The sequence below is a fragment of the Danio aesculapii genome, chromosome 13 (genome assembly GCF_903798145.1).
Source record: "Danio aesculapii chromosome 13, fDanAes4.1, whole genome shotgun sequence".
In the NCBI taxonomy this organism is placed as follows: Eukaryota; Metazoa; Chordata; class Actinopteri; order Cypriniformes; family Danionidae; genus Danio; species Danio aesculapii.
In genome coordinates, this window is record NC_079447.1 from 14,272,314 (window position 1) to 14,296,657 (window position 24,344).

A 24,344-nucleotide genomic window follows, 5' to 3' on the forward strand; every position below is an offset into this window, starting at 1 on the left:
CGTGAGTGACAATCACACAGTGTGAACTATCAAAGACACGATCTGAGAGAATCACCAATAAGTCGCCAGATATTTGGCATGCTATATATCTGGACCTGTCTGCGATTCAAATCATGCCGTGTGAAATGTGATCTGATTGAAAATAACATCGTTGATTACCTACAGCCAATGAGAGAGCAGCATTCACTAGTATCTGCAGGCCAGCGGGAGGTCGGGGGAGAAGTTAAAGGGGCTTCTTTCCAGTCTCTTTGGAGCAAAGAAATGGAGGAAAAACTAGTGGAAATTTGGCAGCAGCTCCCTTGTCTGTTTGAGGTGTCATGTGAGCAATACCACAACCGGATCGAAAAAGAAAAAAGCCAGGTGAGCAAAATAAGTAAATTATATATCTACCCCACTAAAGGCTTATTTCTAATTATGTAGGCTAGTTAATAACAAAAGATATACTACGCAACATCACATTGTCACTTCTCGTGTCTGTTTGGTTGTGAGACGTAGTTTGTGGACCGATACATTTTCAGTGATTCTTCCTATTTTAAAGTCACCCTCTGTCGCCGATCCATCGTACAGTGTAAACACAGCAGCGACGGAATGCTACCCCATATAGTCATGCAGTATGAAAACATCTGTGACACCACTACTTTCAAAATCGTGCAGTCTGAACTCGGCACAAGAGCATAAAAAAAGTGTAAATGCTAAACTTTTAGTCCATCATGGTTAAAATCTGCAAAAATCCCATGTATTTTGAACTGTGGAAATTTTGACATGCCAGGATAGTTCACTGCTATAAAAACATAAAACGGTAAGAAGCTTTTTCCCCCCAATTTCTTCAAATGAATAGCTTGTAGCTTGACAAGGTACAACCTCACAGCAGCATCCTGTTATGAAGCGGACAGGAGACAGAGGTAAGGAAACGTTAGGGTGTTTATTAAATGACAACAAGGAGCACATGAAGGATAGCCAGGAGGATCAGGAATGATGTTGGGGTCTTTTCCTCCGTGGCTGGGTAACAGGAATACACGAGGATGGACAGCACACACCAGATACAGCTGACAGAGGATGACACAGACTTGGAAGGACTGGAAGACAGGACGATTCGGGTGGACCAGGAAGACTAGGAGGAATACAAAGAGAACAGGTAAGTAAAGCGTTTGTTTTAGCTGAGGATGACTACGCTGAGTGGTCGCTCAGTTGTCCGCTTTCGTCGAGACGAGCCCGGACAATGAGCGACTGGAGTGCTGTGCTTTTATCTGGTGCTCGTGAATGTGATGCAGCTGTGTGCTCATTAGAAGTCAGGTGATGGTGATCTTCGTGAGTGGGGATCGTGAGAGCCTGACCAATCCGTGACAGTACCCCCCTCCCCAGGGCCCGCTCCTGAGGGCCGACACCTCCGACGCCGTGGTGGTCTCCCTCTGCCTCTAGGCGCTGGGAACTCAGGGTGGCTCTCATGAAACTCCACCATGAGACTAGGATCGAGAATATCAGCTCTGGGAACCCATGTCCTTTCTTCGGGGCCGTACCCTTCCCAGTCCACCAGGTACTCCAACTGGCCACCACGACGTCGGGAACGCAAGATCTCCTTCACTGCGTAGACGGCTCCTTCTTCTAGGAGCAGTGGAGGAGGGGGTTCCTCTTCGTGGTCAGGCTCTGTGGAGGGAAGAACAGGATCGTGATAGGGTTTCAGGAGTGATACGTGGAATGTAGGGTGAATACGGTAGTGAGAGGGTAATTGTAGTTTGTAGGTGACGGGGTTAACCTGTTCCACGATGGTGAAGGGACCAACAAATCGGGGACTTAACTTGCGAGAGGGCAGTCGCATGCGTATGTCCCGGGTGGATAGCCACACCTTTTGTCCGGGTGTGTATCTGGGTTCTTCAGACCTTCTTCTATCGGCGGTTACCTTGCTTCGACGGACTGCCCTCTGCAGATGTTGATGAGCCTCGTCCCAGACTCTCTCGCTCTCCCGGAACCAGTGATCCACTGCGGGGACATCAGATGGTTCGCCATCCCAGGGAAAGAGCGGTGGTTGGAAGCCCAGGACGCACTGGAATGGCGTGAGTCCGGTGGAGGGTTGCCGCAGTGAATTTTGGGCATATTCTGCCCAGCCCAAATACTGGCTCCAGGAGCTCTGGTGACCACTGCAGAAGGTCCTCAGGAACCGTCCCACCTCCTGAATCTTCCTCTCTGTCTGCCCGTTGGTTTGGGGATGATATCCAGAAGAGAGGCTGACGGCCACACCTAGGAGCTTGAAGAAGGCTTTCCATAGACGTGAGATGAACTGTGGACCTCTGTCCGACACAATATCTTCTGGAATACCAAATGACCTGAAGACTTGATTAAAGATATTGTCGGCTGTTTCAAAGGCTGTGGGAAGACCTTTCAGAGGGATTAGTTTGACAAACTTTGAGAATCTATCTACGATGACTAGAATACAGGTATTACCTTCTGACGAGGGAAGGTCAGTGATAAAGTCCACTCCTAGGTGTGACCAGGGACGGTTCGGAATCGGCAAGGGATGGAGCTTTCCAGCGGGTAGATGACGTGGGCTCTTGGATTGGGCACAGTCCTTACAGCCCTGAACATATTGCCTCACATCCCTTGCCATGTTTGGCCACCAGAATCGTTGGGATACTAGCGAGAGAGTATTGTTGATCCCTGGATGTCCAGTGCCTAGCGAGGTATGTAAGGAGTGGATCAGATCTACCCGGTGTTCAGGTGGTATGAACTGCCGATGAGGAGGGCATCCCGGCGGAGCAGGGGCTTCCGGAGTGGCAACGACTGGAGGAGCGTTCCAGGTGATCGGACAAATGGAGATGTGTTCGGGAAGAATCTTCGTTGGGAGTTCTTCATGATCGTGATGCTCGTGTAAACGAGAGAGAGCGTCTGCTCTTAGATTCTTGGGTCCTGGACGATAGGAAATGGAGAAATCAAAACGTGAGAAGAAAAGTGACCATCTGGCTTGACGTGGACATAGTCTCTTGGCCTCTTTGATATATTGGAGGTTTTTGTGATCTGTGATCACCTGGAACGGATGTTTGGCTCCCTCCAACCAGTGACGCCACTCCTCCAAGGCTAGCTTGATTGCTAGAAGCTCCCTGTCTCCTATGCTGTAATTCTGCTCCGCCGGGCTCAACTTCCGAGAGAAATAGGCACAGGGATGCAGTCGGGGCGGTGTATCATGATGTTGGGATAATACTGCCCCGACGCCGGTGGTGGATGCGTCCACTTCCACCACGAAAGGAAGATTTGGGTCAGGATGAGTCAGGAGTGGGGCCCTTGTGAACTCCTTCTTAAGAAGGCGGAAGGCTGCGGCTGCTTCTTTGGTCCACTCCAGTCCTTTGGGTTTACCCTTGAGGAGATTAGTGAGAGGTGATGTAATCCTGCTGTAGTCCTTGATAAACCGTCTATAAAAGTTAGCAAACCCAAGAAACCTCTGGAGCTCCTTAATGGAAGTGGGTTCTGACCAGGATAGAACAGCCTCAATTTTCTTCCCATCCATACGTATACCGGTTTGGTCAATGATGTATCCCAAGAAATGAATCGACTTCTGGTGGAATGAGCATTTCTCCGCTTTGAGGTAGAGGTGATGTTCTCTCAATGTGTGTAGGACCTCCGCAACGTGTTGGCGATGTTCGGCCTCACTCCGGGAGTAAATGAGGATGTCATCTATGTACACTATTACAAAGTGGTGAAGAAACTCCCGGAGGACTTCATGAATGAAGTTTTGGAATACGGAGGGGGCGTTGACCAGACCGTAAGGCATGACCTCATATTCATAGTGGCCAGTAGGGGTCACGAATGCTGTCTTCCATTGGTCCCCCTCACGTATTCTTATCAGATTATACGCGCTGCGGAGGTCCAATTTAGTGAAGACTTTAGCTTCTCGGAGCTGTTCCAAAGCGGCTGGTACCAGAGGAAGGGGATATCGGTATTTTACTGTACCGTTATTTAGGACCCTGTAGTCGATGCATGGACGCAGCCCTCCGTCCTTCTTGGCCACAAAGAAGAAGCTTGAGGCGGCTGGTGATTTTGAGTGACGTATGTACCCCTGACTCAGAGCCTCCCTTATGTAATCTTCCATTGCCTGATTCTCTGGAAGCGAGAGCGGGTAGATCCTACCTCTTGGCAACTGGGCATCTGGAACTAGGTCGATCGCGCAGTCCCATGGCCGATGCGGCGGTAGCTGGGAAGCTCTCTTGATGTAACAACCCCACTTGAAGAAGGATGTCTTCGCATTGTCGATGGATACGGGTCGAAGATCGAGTGCACTGGGTTATCGGTTGTATCTGGTATATATGCGAGGACGCCTCAGTACGTAGGTGGAGTTGACGACAGAGGGATTGGGAGATGAAGTTCCCTGCTGACCCGGAGTCGATGAGGGCTGTGACAAGGAGAGAAATAGAGGCAGTAGTTATTTGTACGGTGGTAGTAAGTGGTTTACATTGTTCAATATTCGTACTGAATACACTCACTGAAGTCCGAATGGGACGAAGGGGACACTCCATACGGGTGTGTCCACTGACACCGCAGTATAGACACAGACCCCGGGTCAGCCTCCTCTGTCGTTCCGCTGATGTCAGTCTTCCAGACTCTATTATCATGGGTTCTGGTTCTGGAGAGGCTGTTGACTCAGGCGATTGGAGGAGTGCAGACGAGGGGGTGATGGTGTCCTGTTGATAGGAACGGAGACGATCGGAACATCGGAGAGAATGTTGGATGAATCTCTCCAGACCCATAGTATCATCTAATGTGGCCAGCTGGATTCGGAGAGTGGGTTCCAAGCCGAGCCGGTACGTGGTCAACAACGATCTCTCATTCCATCCACTTGCAGCTGCTAGAGTGCGAAACCGGAGAGCATATTCCTGTGTAGATAGAGTACCTTGCTTTAGATGATACAGCTGCTCTCCAGCGGCTACTTCCCCATCAGAACGTCCAAACACCTCTTTGAAATACTCCGTGAAGGTAGTGATGGAATTCATGACCGGCCCGGCTTGGTTCCAGATCGTCTCAGCCCATTTAAGTGCAGGCCCAGAGAGTAGTGATACGATGTAGGCGATCTTTGACTTATCTGTGGGATATAGAGAAGGTTGCATTTCGAATATGAGGGAACATTGTAACAGAAAACCATTGCACTCCCCCGCTCCGCCTGAGTAGGGCGCTGGTCGGGCCATGGGACTGGAAGGAAGGGCCGAAGAAGAAACTGTGGAGGCGGAAGTGCTCGGTGCTGGTGGTGCGTTGGAAAGTGGAGCTGGTGGCTGTAGAATCCGCTTCAACTGGTCCACCAGCTCTTGAAAGTGATCGGGGGTGCTCATGTTGTCGTCGTTATTGGTCCGGGCTTCTGTTATGAAGCGGACAGGAGACAGAGGTAAGGAAACGTTAGGGTGTTTATTAAATGACAACAAGGAGCACATGAAGGATAGCCAGGAGGATCAGGAATGATGTTGGGGTCTTTTCCTCCGTGGCTGGGTAACAGGAATACACGAGGATGGACAGCACACACCAGATACAGCTGACAGAGGATGACACAGACTTGGAAGGACTGGAAGACAGGACGATTCGGGTGGACCAGGAAGACTAGGAGGAATACAAAGAGAACAGGTAAGTAAAGCGTTTGTTTTAGCTGAGGATGACTACGCTGAGTGGTCGCTCAGTTGTCCGCTTTCGTCGAGACGAGCCCGGACAATGAGCGACTGGAGTGCTGTGCTTTTATCTGGTGCTCGTGAATGTGATGCAGCTGTGTGCTCATTAGAAGTCAGGTGATGGTGATCTTCGTGAGTGGGGATCGTGAGAGCCTGACCAATCCGTGACACATCCTTTGCATTGTTAAATATTGCATGGTCTTGTTTTCCGGAGTTTGTTATAATTTACAGAAAATTTTAATTGTTTTTCTCAGTGTGATTTGCAAGAGATACTTTAGAAGCTGACAGTGTGAAAGACGTACAGTAAGCATTATTTGTTATATGCCACTGATGGAAAATTGATTTTTTTGAAGTCAGCAAGAATTAGATAAGCAAGTAGTTTTCGCATTGCAGAAGCAGCAACAGCAGGTAGGTAAACAGACATTTGCAATCATGATACGAAAGTAAACAAGGGTGAACTGAGTGGAAAAGTGAATGATGATACTACTACTACTACTACTACTACTACTACTACTACTACTAATAATAATAATAATAATAATACTAATAATAATAGTAATAATAAAACACTACTACTACTACTATTACTACTACTACTAATAATAATAATAATAGCAATAATAAAACACTAAAACTACTACTACTACAACTAATAATAATAATAATAATAATAATAATAATAATAACAATAATAACAACAATAATAATAATAACACTACTACTACTACTAATAATAATAGTAATATTAAAACACTACTACTACTACTACTACTACTAATAATAATAATAGCAATCATAAAACACTAATACTACTACTACTACTACAACTAATAATAATTATAATAATAATAATAATAATAATAATAATAGTAATAAAACACTACTACTACTACTATCACTACTACTACTACTAATAATAATAATAATAGTAGTAGTAATAAAAACACTAATACTACTACTAATAATAATAATAGTAATAATAAAACACTACTACTACTACTACTAATAATAATAATAATATTAGTAGTAGTAATAAAAACACTAATACTACTACTACTAATAATAATAGTAATAATAAAACACTACTACTACTACTACTACTACTACTACTACTACTAATAATAATAATAATAATAGTAGTAATAAAAACACTAATACTACTACTAATAATAATAATAGTAATAATAAAACACTACTACTACTACTACTACAACAACTAATAATAATAATAATAATAATAATAGTAGTAATAAAAAACACTACTACTACTACTACTAATAATAATATTTGTACGATTACTTTGATTTGACCATGTAATTTTCTCTGTCCTCTCTTACTAAAACAGATGTGATGAAAGCGACTGATGACTTCATGTACTGTATATTGATTTCAGACCTGCAAACCATCATTCAACTGATCAACAAGTCCTCTATCTGCCCACCACCCATCTGTCTATAAGCTTCATTCTGGATCATTTGCCACCATTACAGTTAATATGCAGTTTATCCCATTCCCTCGCAAAACAAAAATATTTTCTTAGGTCAGATTTCAGCTGGTACTTCAGCATGAAATCTCCCTAAAGTTCCCATGAAAATCAAAATGTACTATAATTACATCTGTTTATATACGTTTATTAATCTTTAATAGAAGATTAATGATCACTCTTTAATAAGTTCCCCTCCCTCAAGCTGCTGATCGTTTTATTGGAATGAGGGCGGGACAAACTGTCACTCACATTAAGGATGACCAATAGCTATCCACAGTGACTCAATCATCCAATCGATCCCTCACAGACAAAATCAAGTCTACTTTGTTTTGGAAGCCATTTCATTTAATTATTTGTCACAATATAGAAGAAAAGACTTTTATTCTGATTTTATATATTGTTGACATATTGTTGACTTGTATAACATGCCAAGATCTAGTATTTGGTACTTCATTCGCGATGTGAAGTATTAAGGGAAGTTATAAAAGTTTTGAAAGCTGAGTTATGCACAAAAACCAATCAAACTATGTTCTGCAAATATTAAGGAAAGATTAGTCTGTGTTTACACTGAGATGTGTGACCAGTTTCAGACTGGTTTTAATATTTTGGCAAATACAAGATATTGTTGAGGTCTCTTCAAGAAGAAGAAATGCCTCCATTTAATCTTCTTGGAGTGATTTAGGTGGACATGCATAGCTATGGCATTTTTTAAACTTATTTTTATTAGAGAATACTACATTGCATGGTGTACAATACAGTGTAACAGTTTTTTTTTTGCATGTTAGACCATCAATTTCTAGCTACCAAAATGGTTGTAAATATATGTACAGAACAAAAAAACATCCTTAGGACATATAAAAGAGAGAAAAGAATAATAATAGATTCACAAATGTTCAACTTGTTCACCAATACTTCATGGAGTTCAGTAAGGCTCACTATTGAAGAATTAAAGGCATGACAGGAGACCATCTCTTTAGACAAAATGTTTTTTGAAGTCATAATGCATACATTATTTGTTCCATTTCATAAAGTTTCCACACTTTTTGAATCCAAGCATTATATGATGGAGGTTCAGAATTTTGCCATTTGGATGTGCAGCAAGTAGGATTTGTAATAAGTAAATTTTTTATCTGCCATCGAAGCCCTCAGGGCATACACCTAGCAGAGCAAGTATGGGATCTTCAGAAAATTCAAAATGGTAGGTTTCCATTAGGGCAATAAATACCTCTTTCCAATAGTTACTTAATTTAGGACATGACTGCAGAATATGGGTGTGGTTATTAATATTCTGTCCACAATTTCTCCAGCACTTGTTAGAGCAGGAAGGGTTCCATTTTCAAATTATTTGTGGAGTTCTGAAAAATGTAGTTATAACCTTCCATTTGAATTCCCTCCAGATATTAGAATTGGTCACAATATGTACTTCCTCGCAAGTTTCCAGAGAAATTGTTCTATTCATTTCAGTCTCCCATTTCTCCTTATCTGTAAGGTGTTATTTGTATTCTTAGATAAGAATATTGAGTAACCTTTAGAAATTATTTTATTGCTCTTATGTGGAGTTCTATTGTAGAAGGGTTTTTAATTCTTTCTAAATCCTCCTATGTTGTGAGGAAATATCGGAGTTTTAAGTATGTGAACAATTTATATTTTGGGAGCAAAAACTCATTTCCTAATTGTTCAAATGATTTAAGTGCATAATTATGGAACATTTGATGCAGGTAGCTTTGTCCATTTGAGACCATTTGTCAATATTAGGCTCTTTTCAATATTAACCCATTGAGTATGCGAACAGTCTCTAATCCAAGAAATCACAGGCCTTAGCTTGAGCCGACCAGAAATAGAAACGAAAGTTGGGGAGTCCCAACCCCCCATTATTCTTACATGATTGTATGGTTTTAAGTCTAATTCTTGGCCGTTTCCCCTGCCATATAAACTTAGAAATATTTTTATTCAATAAGTCAAATGTAGATTTGGGGACTTCCATCGGTAACGGCTATGGCATTTTTAATGGTGGTTTTACCATAGCAGAGTATAGGGTATATGCCGAAGCATGCTAATAGGACTTTGAATTTGCCAGCAACCTAGGTTAAGCGCTTCTGGTCAACTGTATGCCAATGCAAAAATCGGCGGATTTGAGGTCAGTTTTCTTTAAAATTCAGCGATCTCCACTGGCTGAGTGATATCTGATATAAAGTCGGTCTCAGATTGTACAAAAAGCACTGCATTAAATTACATGTCCCCCACCATGTCTTTTTAATATGAGCATTTATTTTACCCCAATATATTCAATGGAGCTTCTGCGCTAGCGTGCCAATTCTGACAGGCGCGTGCGAGTAAACAGATTTTTGTCTCGTTTTATGCTTGAACAATTAAATGAATGCCAAAGTCTATTCAACTGAATGTATTTTAATTACATTACAACATTGATGCTGTAAAAATGGATAAAATTCACAATAACAGGTCACCGGAAGTTTATCAGTATGGCAAAAACACTAGCTCTGCATAAACTTATTAGCATTTAACAGCATTTGATTGTTAACTCTTGTGTACTGTTCAAATTGACTACCCTTTCATTATGTTCGTGGCTGTTTTTGCCCCATTGACTTTCATTATAATGACATTTTTTGATTGTAAATCCATGACATTATATAATAATGCATTCTTGATTGTTGCTGGTTTTCCATGTTGGGATCAGGTCAAATGTGTAACTTTTACTGTTGATTAAACATTTAATGGTTAAACATTTTATAAATAAATAAATATATATTTAGCTGTTCTTTAATATCAGCCAACATCGTTTTGTGGGCCTTTTTTTAAAGAATCAATTCAGGTCTGTTTAGGCACCTGTGCTGTTTTGAAATGATCAACTGGAACAGACTATTGGAATTCTAGTACTGTGACACCACTAAATGTGAAGTGAAAGAGGAAGGCATAAATGGTGTTTTGTACCTACCCCTCCGCAAAGTCCAGCAGAGCAGGGCTCACCAGGCTCACCCTTAAGGCCCGGGGGTCCCGCTGGCCCAGGCGCTCCGCCTGCATCGCCCTGCAAACACACAACGACAGCTGGCATTTAGAGGCGCTGTCACCTCCGGCTTGTTATCTGACAGGTTGTGGAGAAGTGCACAAATGCACACACACATGCCTCTCCTCACACGCACATACATAACAAGAGCTGGACGTAAATATCACAGACATCTGGGCCAAATGCCACCAACCTGGAGTCACCTCACACAGCTTCAGCGGTGAGACAACAGCGTAAAAAAAGAGCTCTCCGTGCTGAACTCACTCACCTCATTATAGACGCAGTAATGGCTGTGCAATCTCAATTTGTCATTATTTTGAATCAATTTCGACTTTTATAATATAAGAGCAGTCTAAATAAATAAATATTATTTGATCCTTTATTTGATATTAATTATTATTACTGGAGGGCATTTAAAATAGATTTTTTCATACACATACAAAATCCTAAGTATTATATGAAAATATAATAATAGCAAAAACAATTCTATACACACAGTATATTATAATATACATGATATAACAACATACACTCACTGGCCACTTTATTAGGTACCCCTGTCCAACTGCTCATTAATGCACATTTCTAATTAGCCAATCACATGGCAGCAACTCAATGCCTTTAGCCATGCATCTGCTGCAGTTCAAACTGAGCATCAGAATGGGGAAGAAAGGTGATTTAAGTGACTTTGAACGTGGCATGGTTGTTGGTGCCAGACAGGATGGTCTGATTATTTCACAAACTGCTGATCTTCTGCGATTTTCACGCACAACCATCTCTAGAGATTACCAATAATGGTCTGAAAAAGAGAAAATATCTAGTGAGTGGCAGTTCTGTGGGCGCAAATGCCTTGAAGATGCAAGAGGTCTGAGGAGAATGGCCAGACTGGATCCAGCTGATAGAAAGGCAACAGTAACTCAAAACCCACTTGTTACCACCTAGTTATGCAGAAAAGCATCTTTGTCCAACCCTGAGGCGGATGGACTACAGCAGCAAAAGACCTCACCGGGTGCCACTCCCGTCAGCTAAGAACAGGAAACTGAGGCTACAATTCACACAGGCTCACCAAAATTAGACAATAGAAGACTGGAAAAACATTTCCTGGTCTGATGAGTCTTAATTTCTTCTGCGACATTCGGTAGAGTTCGAATTTGACGTCAACAACATGAAAGCATGGATCCATCCTGCCTTGTATCAACAGTTCAGGCAAATCTGCAGCAACTGCGTGATGCTATCATGTCAATATGGACCAAAATCTCTGAGGAATGTTTTCAGTACCTTGTTGAATCTATGCCACGAAGGATTTCTGAAGGCAAAAGGGGGTCCAACCCGGTACTAGTAAGGTGTACCTAGTAAAGTGGCCGGTGAGTGTACATGTAATAACTTATATAATACATGATAATAAAATACACACATTAAATTACATAAAACTTACATTTGAAATATCAAAATCAGTGTTCATTTTCTATTATTAAGTTAATATTTTATTTTTTTATTGTATAAATTAGTTTTTATATTTTTATATTTCAGATTTTCTTTTTCATTTGAAAGTGTTAGTAATTTTGTTGTGTTTTTAAAATGTTTTATTATTGTACTAATTTAAATTGTAGTCATTTAATACAAAATGGTAAGCCAATAATTTCATACATTTCATTTCTGTTAATATAAATATTTTAAATAACAAAAATGATTTTAATAAAATGATTTAAAAAATGATGTGAAACACAAGTTATTATGTTTTACCAATATCTAAACAGAAACGTCACATTTTTGACTACCACAGTACCCAATAAATAACAACCAAGCATTAATTCTATGAGACGCCTCAAACTATTTCAGCACCCAGCTGTTTATCAGCTCACAGCTGGTGCAAACTCTGGAAATGTGCAAGCAAAGCACAACCGTTCATCTGAACACAACCTTGTGCCTCAACATATGTTGAAACATGGAAAATGCCACATCAGAAACATGCAGTCACAGTGACATGTACTGTACCTTTTCTCCTTTCATGCCATCTTTCCCAGGGAGTCCTATCAGACCGGCAGAGCCCTGGAAAAATCAGAGATAACACACATTCACTTCAGTGTTCATTTTGTTGACAAATATTTTTCGCCACTCACAGAAATGAGACAAAAACTATGATGAGGAGGGACAATCTGGTAAAATACCCAATGAGAACTATGACAGGGAGGTTAGAAGAACATCTGAACTGTAAGCAAGTATTTTTTTGGATGTTTATTAAACATTAAAAAAGTCAATGTGTGGGAGAAGAGCACACATTGAAACACGTCCCTGAGACATGACTTTATTTTAATTTTCTTTTGAAAATATGGAAAAAGCTGAAGGATGTCTGTCATTTTGACAAATTACACTAAAGTTGATTACTTTTGCCTACTCTTTTGCTTTTAAATATTATGCTAATGGTACTAAAATCCTTTTTTAAGTTGGGCAATGCACAGTTGTATTCTAAACTAAGATCAGATTTCCAGGCAAATACAGAAACCTTTTTATACTTTCTGCTAGTTTACATGACTCCATCTGAAAGCTAAAGCCTTTAAGAATGATAATAATAACACATTTTTATTAGTATAGCACTTTAAAAAAACTATAATAACTAAAAGTATCCTCACCAGGTAGCTATAAACTTTAACTAATTTTATTGAAAGGAAGCTAATTAAACCATATTAGTAAATAGAGTTAATAAATAAAACATTTGTTAAAAGTTTTGAGATGGATTGCTGGTGATTGGATGGATGTTGGCCTGATTTGCTTTACATGGACATAAGAAAATTCAAACCTGTTTAAAAGGATTTAAGACCTACAACACAATATTTAAGTGAATTTGTTGTTTTTGAAATTTTCACCCGCAGACAGCTTGTTTGTACTGTATATAGGTTAAGACTAAATAAATTTGCGCCATTTCCGCAAGCATTTATTAACCTTCTGACTCTTTGAAAAGTTACAGCAGTATATTGAGGAAAAGCAGTTTTTTTAAAGGGACTTTCTTGTAGCTGTGGGTAAAATATAAATTTGCAAAAGTGAGCAAGTTTATAGACTGGGAGATGTGCCAAAACAGCTAAATATACATTCTGTGTGCTTTGAAGCAAAGCAATCTGAATCATGTACAAACTGACATTAATCTTTAACAATGCAGTCCAAAAGGAGAGCATCCAAAACTACTGCTGCACAATGTCATCCACCATCTTAGCTAACTTGACCACTAAAATTAAAATTAAATAAAAGTGCCTCATTGTCTCTTTGAAAGTCTCTATTTTCAGTCCACGCTGTGACTTGAAAACACCATTTTCAAATATATCCACTATCCATAGTACAGTGTCAAAAAATATGTTTTTTTGTTGCCATGAGAAAAGTATATGTTTAATAAACTAGAATATACTGGTGTATACTACTACACCTAGAAGGATGTGGTGGTTGGGGAAAAAAATGGGTGGAAGAAAACGAAGGGGTGGGGAAAAAAAAAATCTGTGATAGAAAAATATATATTTTTACATTTTTGCGTTTACTCGCAAAGATTTTTTAAGTTCCCTCATAAAACTGTCATTCGACAAACACTTCCTGTTCATTTTATGCATGTAAACCCTCCTGTTTCCTCACTGTCTTTCCATTAAAGCTGCAATTGTCGCCCTTCATATGCAACCTCTCACGCCATTTAAAGTAACACCTTATCAAACAAGTGAAGAGCAGCAAATAAATTTTAGTTTTGTTTTGTTTGATAACAGAGGTGTCTCTGTAATACTGCACAGATCTTTAATGAAAGCCTTCGATTACTTTAGTAAATGTTTGTGCTTATTTAAGTGAGAATTGAAAGTTGTGTTTAAAATAAAACACGCAGGACGGACATGTTTACATATATTAAGTGTATTTGTCTGCTTAAACACACACCAGAATCCCAAAGCGTCCTGCACTTTAGCTCCTCTTTAAATGGCGTGTACGGAAGCTGATCTCGGATCAGTTTATCATATGGAGCGCGTCCGTCAGTCAGTGCTTATACATGCATTCAGTTGCATATGAAAGGCGATGATCGACGCACAGCTTTAATGGAAAGAAAGTGAATCCAGACATTTTTATATTATTTTAACATGCTTTCAAGATTAAAAATAAATCAGAAATATGGGAAAATATGATGATAGAGGGATTGAATAGTATAATACAGGAGAATCCCGGCAAAAACAGGAGGGTTGACATTCATGAAATGAACAGAAAGTGTTTGTCAACCAACAGTTTTACAAGGGAACGCAATAACTTAAAAATATATATATTTTTCTCTCGCTCTGTTTTTTTTCTTCCACTCATTTTTTTGTCTTCCACCCATTCCCCCACCCCCATCATCATCATGTCCCTTCTGGGTCTCCATAGATATCTCTATATACAGTAAACAAAAGGTAAAGGGAAAGTCATTTATTTTTTGTTACCTAATTAATATAGTACAGTACAGTATACTGCAAAAATGTGTAGTTTCTAGTACAAATATCTAACATTTCTTAAATCAAGAAGCACCCCCCAGCCACACCCCCCCACAGAGTCTTTTGCCCCCAATTATGATAGTCAGCAATCTAATGGCTGCAGATCGCTAACAGACTGGATTTGTAGTCCATTACATGGACTACATATTCTGTCATGCACTTTGTACACACCGGTTCCTGTTTCACTTTGATTACACGCACACACAGAGGATCGCAATGGACTGATTACATGGACTTTAAATACAGTACACACACATCTTAAATACGAGTCTTGTTTAACTGTATTGTGACCTTTACAATGCGTTTTCCTTGCCTTGCCGGTTTTGACCCTTGCTTTGTTTTGTTTGTTTACTCTTTATTCCTGTTTGCTGCCTGCCTTTTGACCATGCGCCTGATTAATGACCACAACTCTGAATTGCCTGCATACATCTGTTTGACCATTCTGTTGAATAAACCTGCATTTGGATCTCCTTTGTCAGCGTCCCATCACATTACACCCCCCTCATACACCCCCACACTCTCCTCATAACTTACACTCCCCATAAACACTGCATTATTTATTATTTAACATTTGCACAATTAAAATTGAACATATTTATTGCACTACATTGCACTAATTCATCTTGAATTGTACATACCCATTGCACATATACATTTGTAATTGCATTCATATCTAACTGCATACCATTCATCTAATGTAAATCTCTGTTCATAGTTAATATGGCATTAATATGGCATTTCGTTGCCTTGTACTTTAATAAAAATGAAGTTGAATTTAATCTAATCTTTAATCGACAGTTCTAGAGTAGCGAACTAAAACAATTTAGTCTAAGATATGACTAAAACTAACAGCATTTTAGTCAAAAGTCTAAAACTAAATCTTAATTAGTTGTTAAAATGAACAGTGCTCTTCGCTTGTGGTTTGCTCCTTATATTGCAGTGTCTTCCTGGAATACAGGCAGATGCTTGTTAGCAGAAGCAGGTGCAGAGAACAGATTGTGATGCTGATGCGTTTTCCTGCCACACGTAGAGAACTCAGATGTACCCGTCCCTGCAAATTAATTTCCAGATTACCGATTGATTGCTGATTGTCTGTGCAACAATTTACAGCTCCGCAGCCTCATTCTTCTCTCCTTTGTTATTTATACGTGCATTGTCTTCTTCTGTGTGAGCAAAATGAGTGGGAAAACTAAATGGACGTGGAAAGCTGGATTAAAATAATACTCTATGTTTTGGTGTATGACTCAACATCATTACGCTGAGGTGTTGCCAGAGCATTGCTTTTTGGTGGCAAGGACATTCTAATGAGTGTTTCCTGTGTTGCTATGTTGCCGTTAGGCTGTCATCAAAAGATTCATCTTTAAATCTCAACAATATTAAAAAATAAAGGTGCCACGAAGAACCCATAAAAGGTTTTCACAGTAAAGCCATAGAAGAGATTTTTTGTTTTAGTAAAAAATATTCATGCACCTTTTCAAGGTTTTTGCAGGTTTCACCAAGTTAAACTTTTAAAGACATTTTAAGACCATTAATGAAATTTCGGACTTAAACTGGGCTAAGCACTAAGGATTTCTTTCAAATGGCTCAGATGGAAAAGATTTTTACTTGCATATCAAAAAATAAAAAAGATAATTTACTTATTTCTTAAGAACATATTTTAAATGATGTGTAAAATAAGCAAGCTCTAGTTGTTTACATACACTTTTTTTCAACATACAGCAGGGAAAATAAGTATTGGATACATCATGTTCCTGGAAATATTACTTCTAAAGGAGGTGTTGACATGGAATTGAACTAGATTTTGGTAAAAACCCAAATAATACAAACATTAAAAAAAAAACAAATCTGAAATATTGGTTACGTGCAGTAGTGGAAAGAGCACTGAGAAATCATACTTAAGTAAAAGTACCATTACTTGCCTAAAATGTAGTGCGAGTAAAAGTATCTGTTGTAAATATTACTAGTACAGTATGAGTAAAAGGTAACTCTTCCAAAAGAACTCAAGAGTAGAGAATAGTGAGTTTTAAGCAGTAAAAAGCTGATGCATTTACATGTAATTTGTGTATCTGTGTACATGTAACATTCTGTAGTGCGTCTAGTTATTGCCCAGCAGGGACACAACGTCCTAAGACGTTAATTTTATGCTAGATTTAGGTTGTGAAGTCATGTGACAAAAATTCAATGTCTAGCCAGCGTCTAAGGAGGATGTTATATTGATGTCCAATAACGATGTCAAATGATGTTGATATTTGGTTGATTTTAGGTTGTGTTAGAAACTGGCCAAAATCCAACGTTGAGCCAACATCTTAAACTGTCATATTGACGTCAAATACTGACATTTATTTGTCAGGTATATGGCAACCAAAATCCACGTCTGATAGACGTCATAGTAGTAACGTCCACACAACGTCAAGCTGTAACATCATTAGACGTTGATATTTGGTTAATTTTAAGTTGGATGTTAAACACTGACGTTGGCCTGACGTTAGGCTCTGATGTCAACACTATTTTAATTTACTAACAAAATGCAATGTCCCCATGATGATGGTTACCATGGCTGTGTTTTGGATCTTTGTCTTGCTGAAATGTCCACCCTGGTTTCATCTTCATCATCCTGCTATAATGTAGATGTTGGACTGAAGCAGCTAATATTCATTTACAGTGAAAAAGGGCAGAGGGTTGCTGAAAACTACTGAGAGATTTCCGCTGCAGTCTGGGCTTTTACTGCCTTTCTACACCTCCCTTTCTTCATGTGCATTTCCCTGTGCCATTTTATTTTATTGTATTACACATAACTTCATTTGTGAAAATTTCAAGTCAACAGCACCTTTGTGAATATGTTTTCTAAGAAAAATGGTGACATGTTCAATACTTAATTTCCCCACTGTAAGCTTTCTTAAACAAAGAAAAATGGAGAAATGTTTTAAAAACTATAATAAACTAAATTTATGCACAACAGTCTGTACAGGTTAGTGTCCTCAGCAGTAAATAAACTGTTTTTAATAAACAAATCCTATAGCAAGGAAAATAATTAAACCATTATGGTAAATAGAGTTAAAAATGTAATTTTTACATAAATACTTGGTTTTGGATTGAAATAAATGGATTGCAAGTCATTGTATGGATGTTGGCCAGACTGGGTAGCTTTACATGAACAAAGGAAATTTAAGACCTTTTAAAAATTTATGTAAGACCTACAACACAATATTTCAATTAATTAAAGGCTTTTTAAGGCCTAAAATTCTGTTTTTATAATTTAAAACTTTAGAATACCCTGTGGACACCCTGCTACTGTTCCGTGAAGAACCTTTCCAATGTACAATAGGTTTTTCGTGGTGGAAAAAAAGGATCTTCAAACTATGAAAACTATTATTAATTTGCTATATAAGAACTTCCTCAACAGATTTTTCAGTGAACAGTTGTTAAAAGATACATTTTTATTAGTTTGAAGAACATTTTAATCATCTAATGAACATTGTTTTACAGGTTTTACAAAACTTGTGAGCCAAAAAAAGTTCTTGTACCTTAGTATGATTACAGTTTGACCATTGTCAGTTTTGACAGTGTTTTTAGTTCTTTTTCTGGACTTCTAAAATCTGACAATTTCTGCTTATGGAGGGTTTGAGAACTCTTGGATTTCACCTAACATATTTTAAATTGTGATCCGAAGATGAACAAACAACATTCTATCTATCTATGGCAACCAGACATCTCAACATTCTTCAAAATATCTTTTTTTGGTAAAAGAAGAACAGAAGCAAGATACTTGGGTTCTGGATTCTGACTAAAAGAATTTTCATATTTGGGTGAACTATCCCATTAACTGGCCCTCAATATTGATATTTAAGATAATATTTGGACATCGGTAATAATCGCAACAATTTATTTTACGTAATTACATGAAATAAAATTAGAATTAGAATAAACATTTCCCCAATTAAACATTACTAATTATACTTACCGGATCTCCTGTAAGACCACGGGGACCAACAGGACCTGGTGGACCCACTTTTCCCTGTGAAGAAACAAAACAAAAACATGTTGAAATCTCTTCAATTGAGCATTGTGACCTTATTTCAGGTCAAACTCTGCGTCACTAGTTGAAATGTGTGGAAAATGCGAAATTGGTTTGTGCCTTACTCTGACAAAGAGAATAGGTGAAAACATGCTCTGAAAGCTTCAGCTACTCGAGTTTATTCTAGAATCAAATAGTAGCATTTGGAGTTTTCTGAGACTAATAAAAGCCCACAATCAGATGCTTTTTGTGACCTTGGTTAGAACGACACAACCTACTTAACCCAGTTTCAGGAACTGGTCACTTAACCAGCAGGATTTGTGAAAAACTGCTTTCTTGCTGTTTCAAGCATGTTGACAGGCGCAACAATATTCGCTTCATGCTACAGTGGAAAGACTTTAATGCTCTTTCTGTTCTGGTTAAATCACACAAGATGTCAGAAATGAGCTTTATGGAGACGGAAGTTCATACCTCAAGTCCTGGTGGACCTGTCAGTCCAGCAGCGCCCTTTATGAGAGGTAAAAAAAAAAAAAGAGTAAGTAGAAGCAGAAGAAAGGGAAAGAGAAAAAGCAGTCTTTTTCAGAAACTGGGCCCATTTTCTAGAACATTTCAGAATAAATTTGCATCATTTCATTTGAAAAGGGTAATGCTGATTTTACCAGGAGACCCGGGCTAAAATAAAATAAAATAAAATAAAATAAAATAAAATAAAATAAAATAAAATAAAATAAAATAAAATAAAATAAAATAAAATAAAATAAAATAAAATAAAATAAAATAAATAAATAAATTAATTAAATTAATTAAAATAAAATAGAATAAAATAAAATAAAATTTGTATTACAGACAATTGTATTAAATTTTTATAAAAACTAAAATACACAATTTAAGTAAAACAGAAGCACACATAATAAAATTATAATTGTATAATTGCAATAATTATTAACAGTTTATTATTACTAAGAGAAAATTTGAGAAATTACATTTGCTGTACAAGTTAAAAACCTGTTGACTGCAATGCATATATGACACAAACAAATTAATAAAGCACACTAAATGGTCAATACATTTTTTTTTTTCAGATTGTGTTTTATTACATACCTGTAGACCTTGTGATCCATCAGCCCCTTTTTCACCCTGGAGAAACAAGAGCAAATGCTGACCACAATGTACAAAATCTCATTTTTAAAAGAACCCACAGTGGAACAACAGACTATCAAGGTCAAAAAACACCATTTTGTGTGTCCGTGCTTTCAATACCATTGAGCCCCTCCTTTAAAACCTTTTTGTGACTCTACTAACATCTGTCAGATCAGTCAGTATGTGTTCGACTTGCTGTCCATTGTAATCATTACATTTTTTTTCATAGACAATGCGACCAAAACAGTCAACAGAAGTCTTACAACATAAGATCTTACAAACTGTTGTGGATCCATGATAATATTAATGTTTGTTTACTAACCTGGCCTCCTTTCTCTCCTTTCTGGCCTTTCTCACTTCCTTCCCCCTCATGGATGAGAGAAAAAAGAGAAGAAAAAACTAAATCATGCATAGAAGTTATTCATCAAGGGTATGCATGGTTATATTTCAACTGACTACTGTATGCTATTATAACAGCTCATATGACTGAAAATATTTTTAAATGCACTATTACATGCTAATTAAACCAGAAATTGAATTTGAAACATCCTTAAAAAAAACTTTAAAAAAAAAATTGTATGTTTTATAATGAAAAAAACAGTAACAATCATTATTAAACTGGTAAGTGACTTTCTAAGTCTGAATTTCTCTCTTCTGTATGTTGTAATGCTGTATTTATACCATAGTAATTGTAGTTTATTGAGTGTGAGATGTGAATCTCATATCAGGAATGTATGTATTTTGTGTTGGCCACTCTTTGTATAACCCTGAGTTACTTTTTGGTTGGCCATCTGTTTCTAACGAGTCTTCTGTTTTCGTTACTGCAAACTAGTATCCTGATTGCAACAGAGAAATACTAGGTAATGTCTCTAGACTAATGGCATTTCATGCCGTTCAGCCTTATAATCTCAAAATGTCAGCAAAATCACCAGTTTTGTCACACTTTAGATATTACACTAGAGAATCTCGTCATCTTATATAGCGATATAAGGTTCTATCTACGTTCTGAATGATTTTGAGATATTGAGCTTCAATATTTTTGCATTCCATATATATATATATATATATATATATATATATATATATATATATATATATATATATATATATATATATATATATATATACACATACATACATACATACATACATACATACATACATACATACATACTGTACATACATACATATATATATATATATATTCCATATACGTGTGTAACATTTGTTTTTTTTTTTAAATAAAAAGTCTTAAAATGTAAACAACTTCCAACAATAAAAAACATCCCACAAAGTAAATAAGTTGTCATTTAATAAGAATATGTCAATAACTCAATTTTGACAAAAATGTCAGATAGAACCTTATAATTCTAAGGTGAATATATATATATATATATATATATATATATATATATATATATATATATATATAAAATATTTCCCAAATAATGAGAGCAAGGAAATTTTCACAGTATGTCTAATAATATTTTTTCTTCTGGAGAAAGTCTTATTTGTTTTATTTCGGCTAGAATCAAAGCGGTTTTTAACATTAAAAAAAAAAAAAAAACACTTTAAGGTCAAAATTATTAGCCCCTTTAAGCTATATTTTTTCGATAGTCTACAGAACAAACCATCATTATACAATAATTTGCCTAATTACCCTAACCTGCCTAGTTAACCTAATTAACCTCGTTAAGCCTTTAAATGTCACTTTAAGCTGTAAAGAAGTGTCTTGAAAAATATCTAGTCAAATATTTTTTACTGTCATCATGGCAAAGATAAAATAAATCAGTTATGAGTTATTAAAACTATTATGTTTAGAAATGTGTTGAAAAAATGTTCTCTCCGTTAAAAACAGAAATTGGGGAAAAAATAAACAGGGTGGCTAATAATTCAAGAGGGCTAATAATTCAGGGGGGCTAATAATTCTGACTTCAACTGTATATGTGTAGCTGTATATTAGCTGTAAATAGAATATATATGTTTTTTTTTTACTGATTTCTTCACTTTTATATAAATAACTGTTCATTTTTAAATTATAGATTTGCGTTAGAAAAATAACATTAAAAAAAGCTAATGCTAAGAAAAAAATACAGATTTAAAATAACTATTTTAAATATTACATAATTACAAAATGGCATTGAAAACACAATTTCACACTGAAAAAAATGTCTAATTGTTTTGAATTTCGCTGCTAATCAGATAGGAAGCCTAAAGGTTAAAGGGACGCGAGCGGGGAAGCTCGTTCTCTTGCCTTTGTCTTGCTTGCCTTTTGTTGGTGTGACTTTAGAGTTTGATTTTATTCTTGTTTCAGTTTTGGTGCACTGTTACCATCTTGTACGTGCGTATTTCACCATGCCTGATCTTTGGTGTGTGAATTCCCCTGGGAAGCGAGGAGTTTAGATGTCTCGTGACATACACCTTGGAACGCGTAGGAAACTCCACTGTCTAAAAACACTAGTTTAGAAGTGAGCGCCACTAGCTTTAAGTTTTATACACATCTTTTTGTTAGAAGTGTAGTATTAGATATAAATGCTGAAGATGTTTTGTTTATTTATTTTTTATTAGGTAGTTTAGAGAGTAATTTTCAGCTAGCTTTGGGGTTTTTGTTATATTGCTTCTTTTATTTGGCACCCCTTGTAAATCTCTTTCCCCCTTTAATAACACACATTAATTGATTTGTTTTCTTTTGTGAGATTTCAACTTGTACATAATGTTTTTGCTGTTTGACTTCTCACTTTTGTAAATAAATTCACTTTTTTTTTGCATTATTTGGTTGTCGTCTTGCTATTTTGCCACCAACTCACTGTCACATCAAAATGTTAACCCCTAGAGCTAAACTTTAAAGTCGTAACAGTTGTGATTCATCTTTTTTTATTGTTTTTGTTGTTGTTGTTTATTTCAGTTTTTAAACTGCACTATGAGACCTTGATTTGTCCTCCGGCAAGTTTGTTTAAGAAAGTGACTCTTTTGTCATTGTTAATAGTTGAAAGTGTTGTCAAGTATGGTACAAAACCTGGTAATAAACTGCCAGTAACTTTTCTGTTATTTTACAGACTTCTTTTACAATATATTGTTTCAAACTAATAAAATGCCACTTTATTCAACTGCAGAGTTGAATTTTTTTAAATCAAAATTTGACAGAGCGGATGTAAAGGTACCATAATGCACTTCATAATCAGAAATAAACAAAAAACACCAGTGAATCTCAACATACAAAAACTGTTACTTAACATACATTTTTTCACAGTGCATGTACAGTAAATGTAATGAAAAGCCTAACATTTCAACTTACAGGTCCAGAAAGCCTCAATCCATGTGCTGTCATGACCTAAATGAAGAAAAGACATCTTTAATATTCATTTGAAGCGAGACTGTTACATTAATGACCATACGAGGCGTCACTGAATAAACTGTGGACTATAATGGACCCACACATAAAAGTAGTTGTTCAAGATTTCAACATTCATCATAGGAATTCCAATTAAAGACCTGACGATTGAACATTTTCTAAGATCCCACTTCAGTAATAACCTCAGCATCTTCACACAATTGGAAACAGAAGCTTCATCTTGCTCTCTCTCAACCGTCTGGACGGCCTCGACGCAAAAGATTAGCATTAATCCAGGGCTTATGACATTTAAAATGGCAAGAGCCTTTTACTGTGGCAAGAGCCCAGAAAACAGAGCCTCTTCAGGCATCAGTCAGACTCTCAATCTGCTTCATGGCTTTCTCCATTTAGCCATTAGACACCAGCAGGTCTAATAGTCTGTCAGTCAATCTGACGGCTTTCAGTCAGCGGTGCTGAAGGATTGTTTTGTTGGATCCATCTACTGTTTTAAACTGTGTAAAGTCTATGAATAAAGATGAAACAACAGGAGGCCTGATGGAGCTTTAAGACTAAGTTGGGCTAAAGAGTGAATATGAGGATTTTGTTTAATTGATTTAGTATTTTTTGGAATTAATGCTTGCCTTAAACCTGGTGAGCTGTCTTGTTCTTTTCTATAGCCTCTGCAGAGAGAATGGCCTATTACTGTAAGATTACATCATAAGTGAAAAGACACCTCAAGTGACTCATTTCAAACAAAATGGTGCACATAAATATTGTGTAAAATCATTTTAAATTAGCTATTAAAAATGCAACACTTTAGTTTAGGTCAGAATTTACAGTAACACTTTATTTTGATGGTCCATTTGAGTATTTGTAGACTATCTGCTAAATATCTGTTGATACTGCTCCTTTAACAGACATTAACTGGCTTTAAAGAAACTTCAAAAATACATGTCAACTTACACTAACCCTAACACCTAACCTCATGGTCTACTTATAATCTAATGAGAATTAGTTGGCATGTAGATGCAATGTAACCAAAATTCAACAAACGGACCATCCAAATAAAGTGACTGAATTTACAGCATTAACAAACCATTAACTAACACTACTAGCTTAATAAACTACTAATTACCAGTTTATTAATAGTTAATATAGTACCTCACTCACACACAAGTTCCGGATGACCCCTAACTTCTTCCACACAGCTGTAGCTCATGTAGACTGACT

The 24,344-nt window shown here is 37.2% G+C and overlaps 1 protein-coding gene across 3 annotated transcripts in view; it reads right to left on the minus strand.

The window, feature by feature from the left end:
- LOC130239871 (collagen alpha-1(XIX) chain) overlaps positions 1 to 24,344 on the minus strand; it is a 278,893-nt gene that overhangs the window by 74,515 nt on the left and 180,034 nt on the right. For 2 of the 3 annotated variants that reach the window (XM_056471226.1, XM_056471225.1), the window contains 7 exons: positions 23,078 to 23,114; positions 20,106 to 20,152; positions 19,745 to 19,780; positions 19,115 to 19,150; positions 18,590 to 18,643; positions 12,140 to 12,193; positions 10,076 to 10,165 (listed from right to left, as the gene is read on the minus strand). In XM_056471226.1, the coding sequence (XP_056327201.1) occupies positions 10,076 to 10,165; positions 12,140 to 12,193; positions 18,590 to 18,643; positions 19,115 to 19,150; positions 19,745 to 19,780; positions 20,106 to 20,152; positions 23,078 to 23,114 (354 nt within the window). The remainder of the gene's footprint in view (positions 1 to 10,075; positions 10,166 to 12,139; positions 12,194 to 18,589; positions 18,644 to 19,114; positions 19,151 to 19,744; positions 19,781 to 20,105; positions 20,153 to 23,077; positions 23,115 to 24,344) is intronic. The other variant, XM_056471224.1, reaches the window with a different exon arrangement.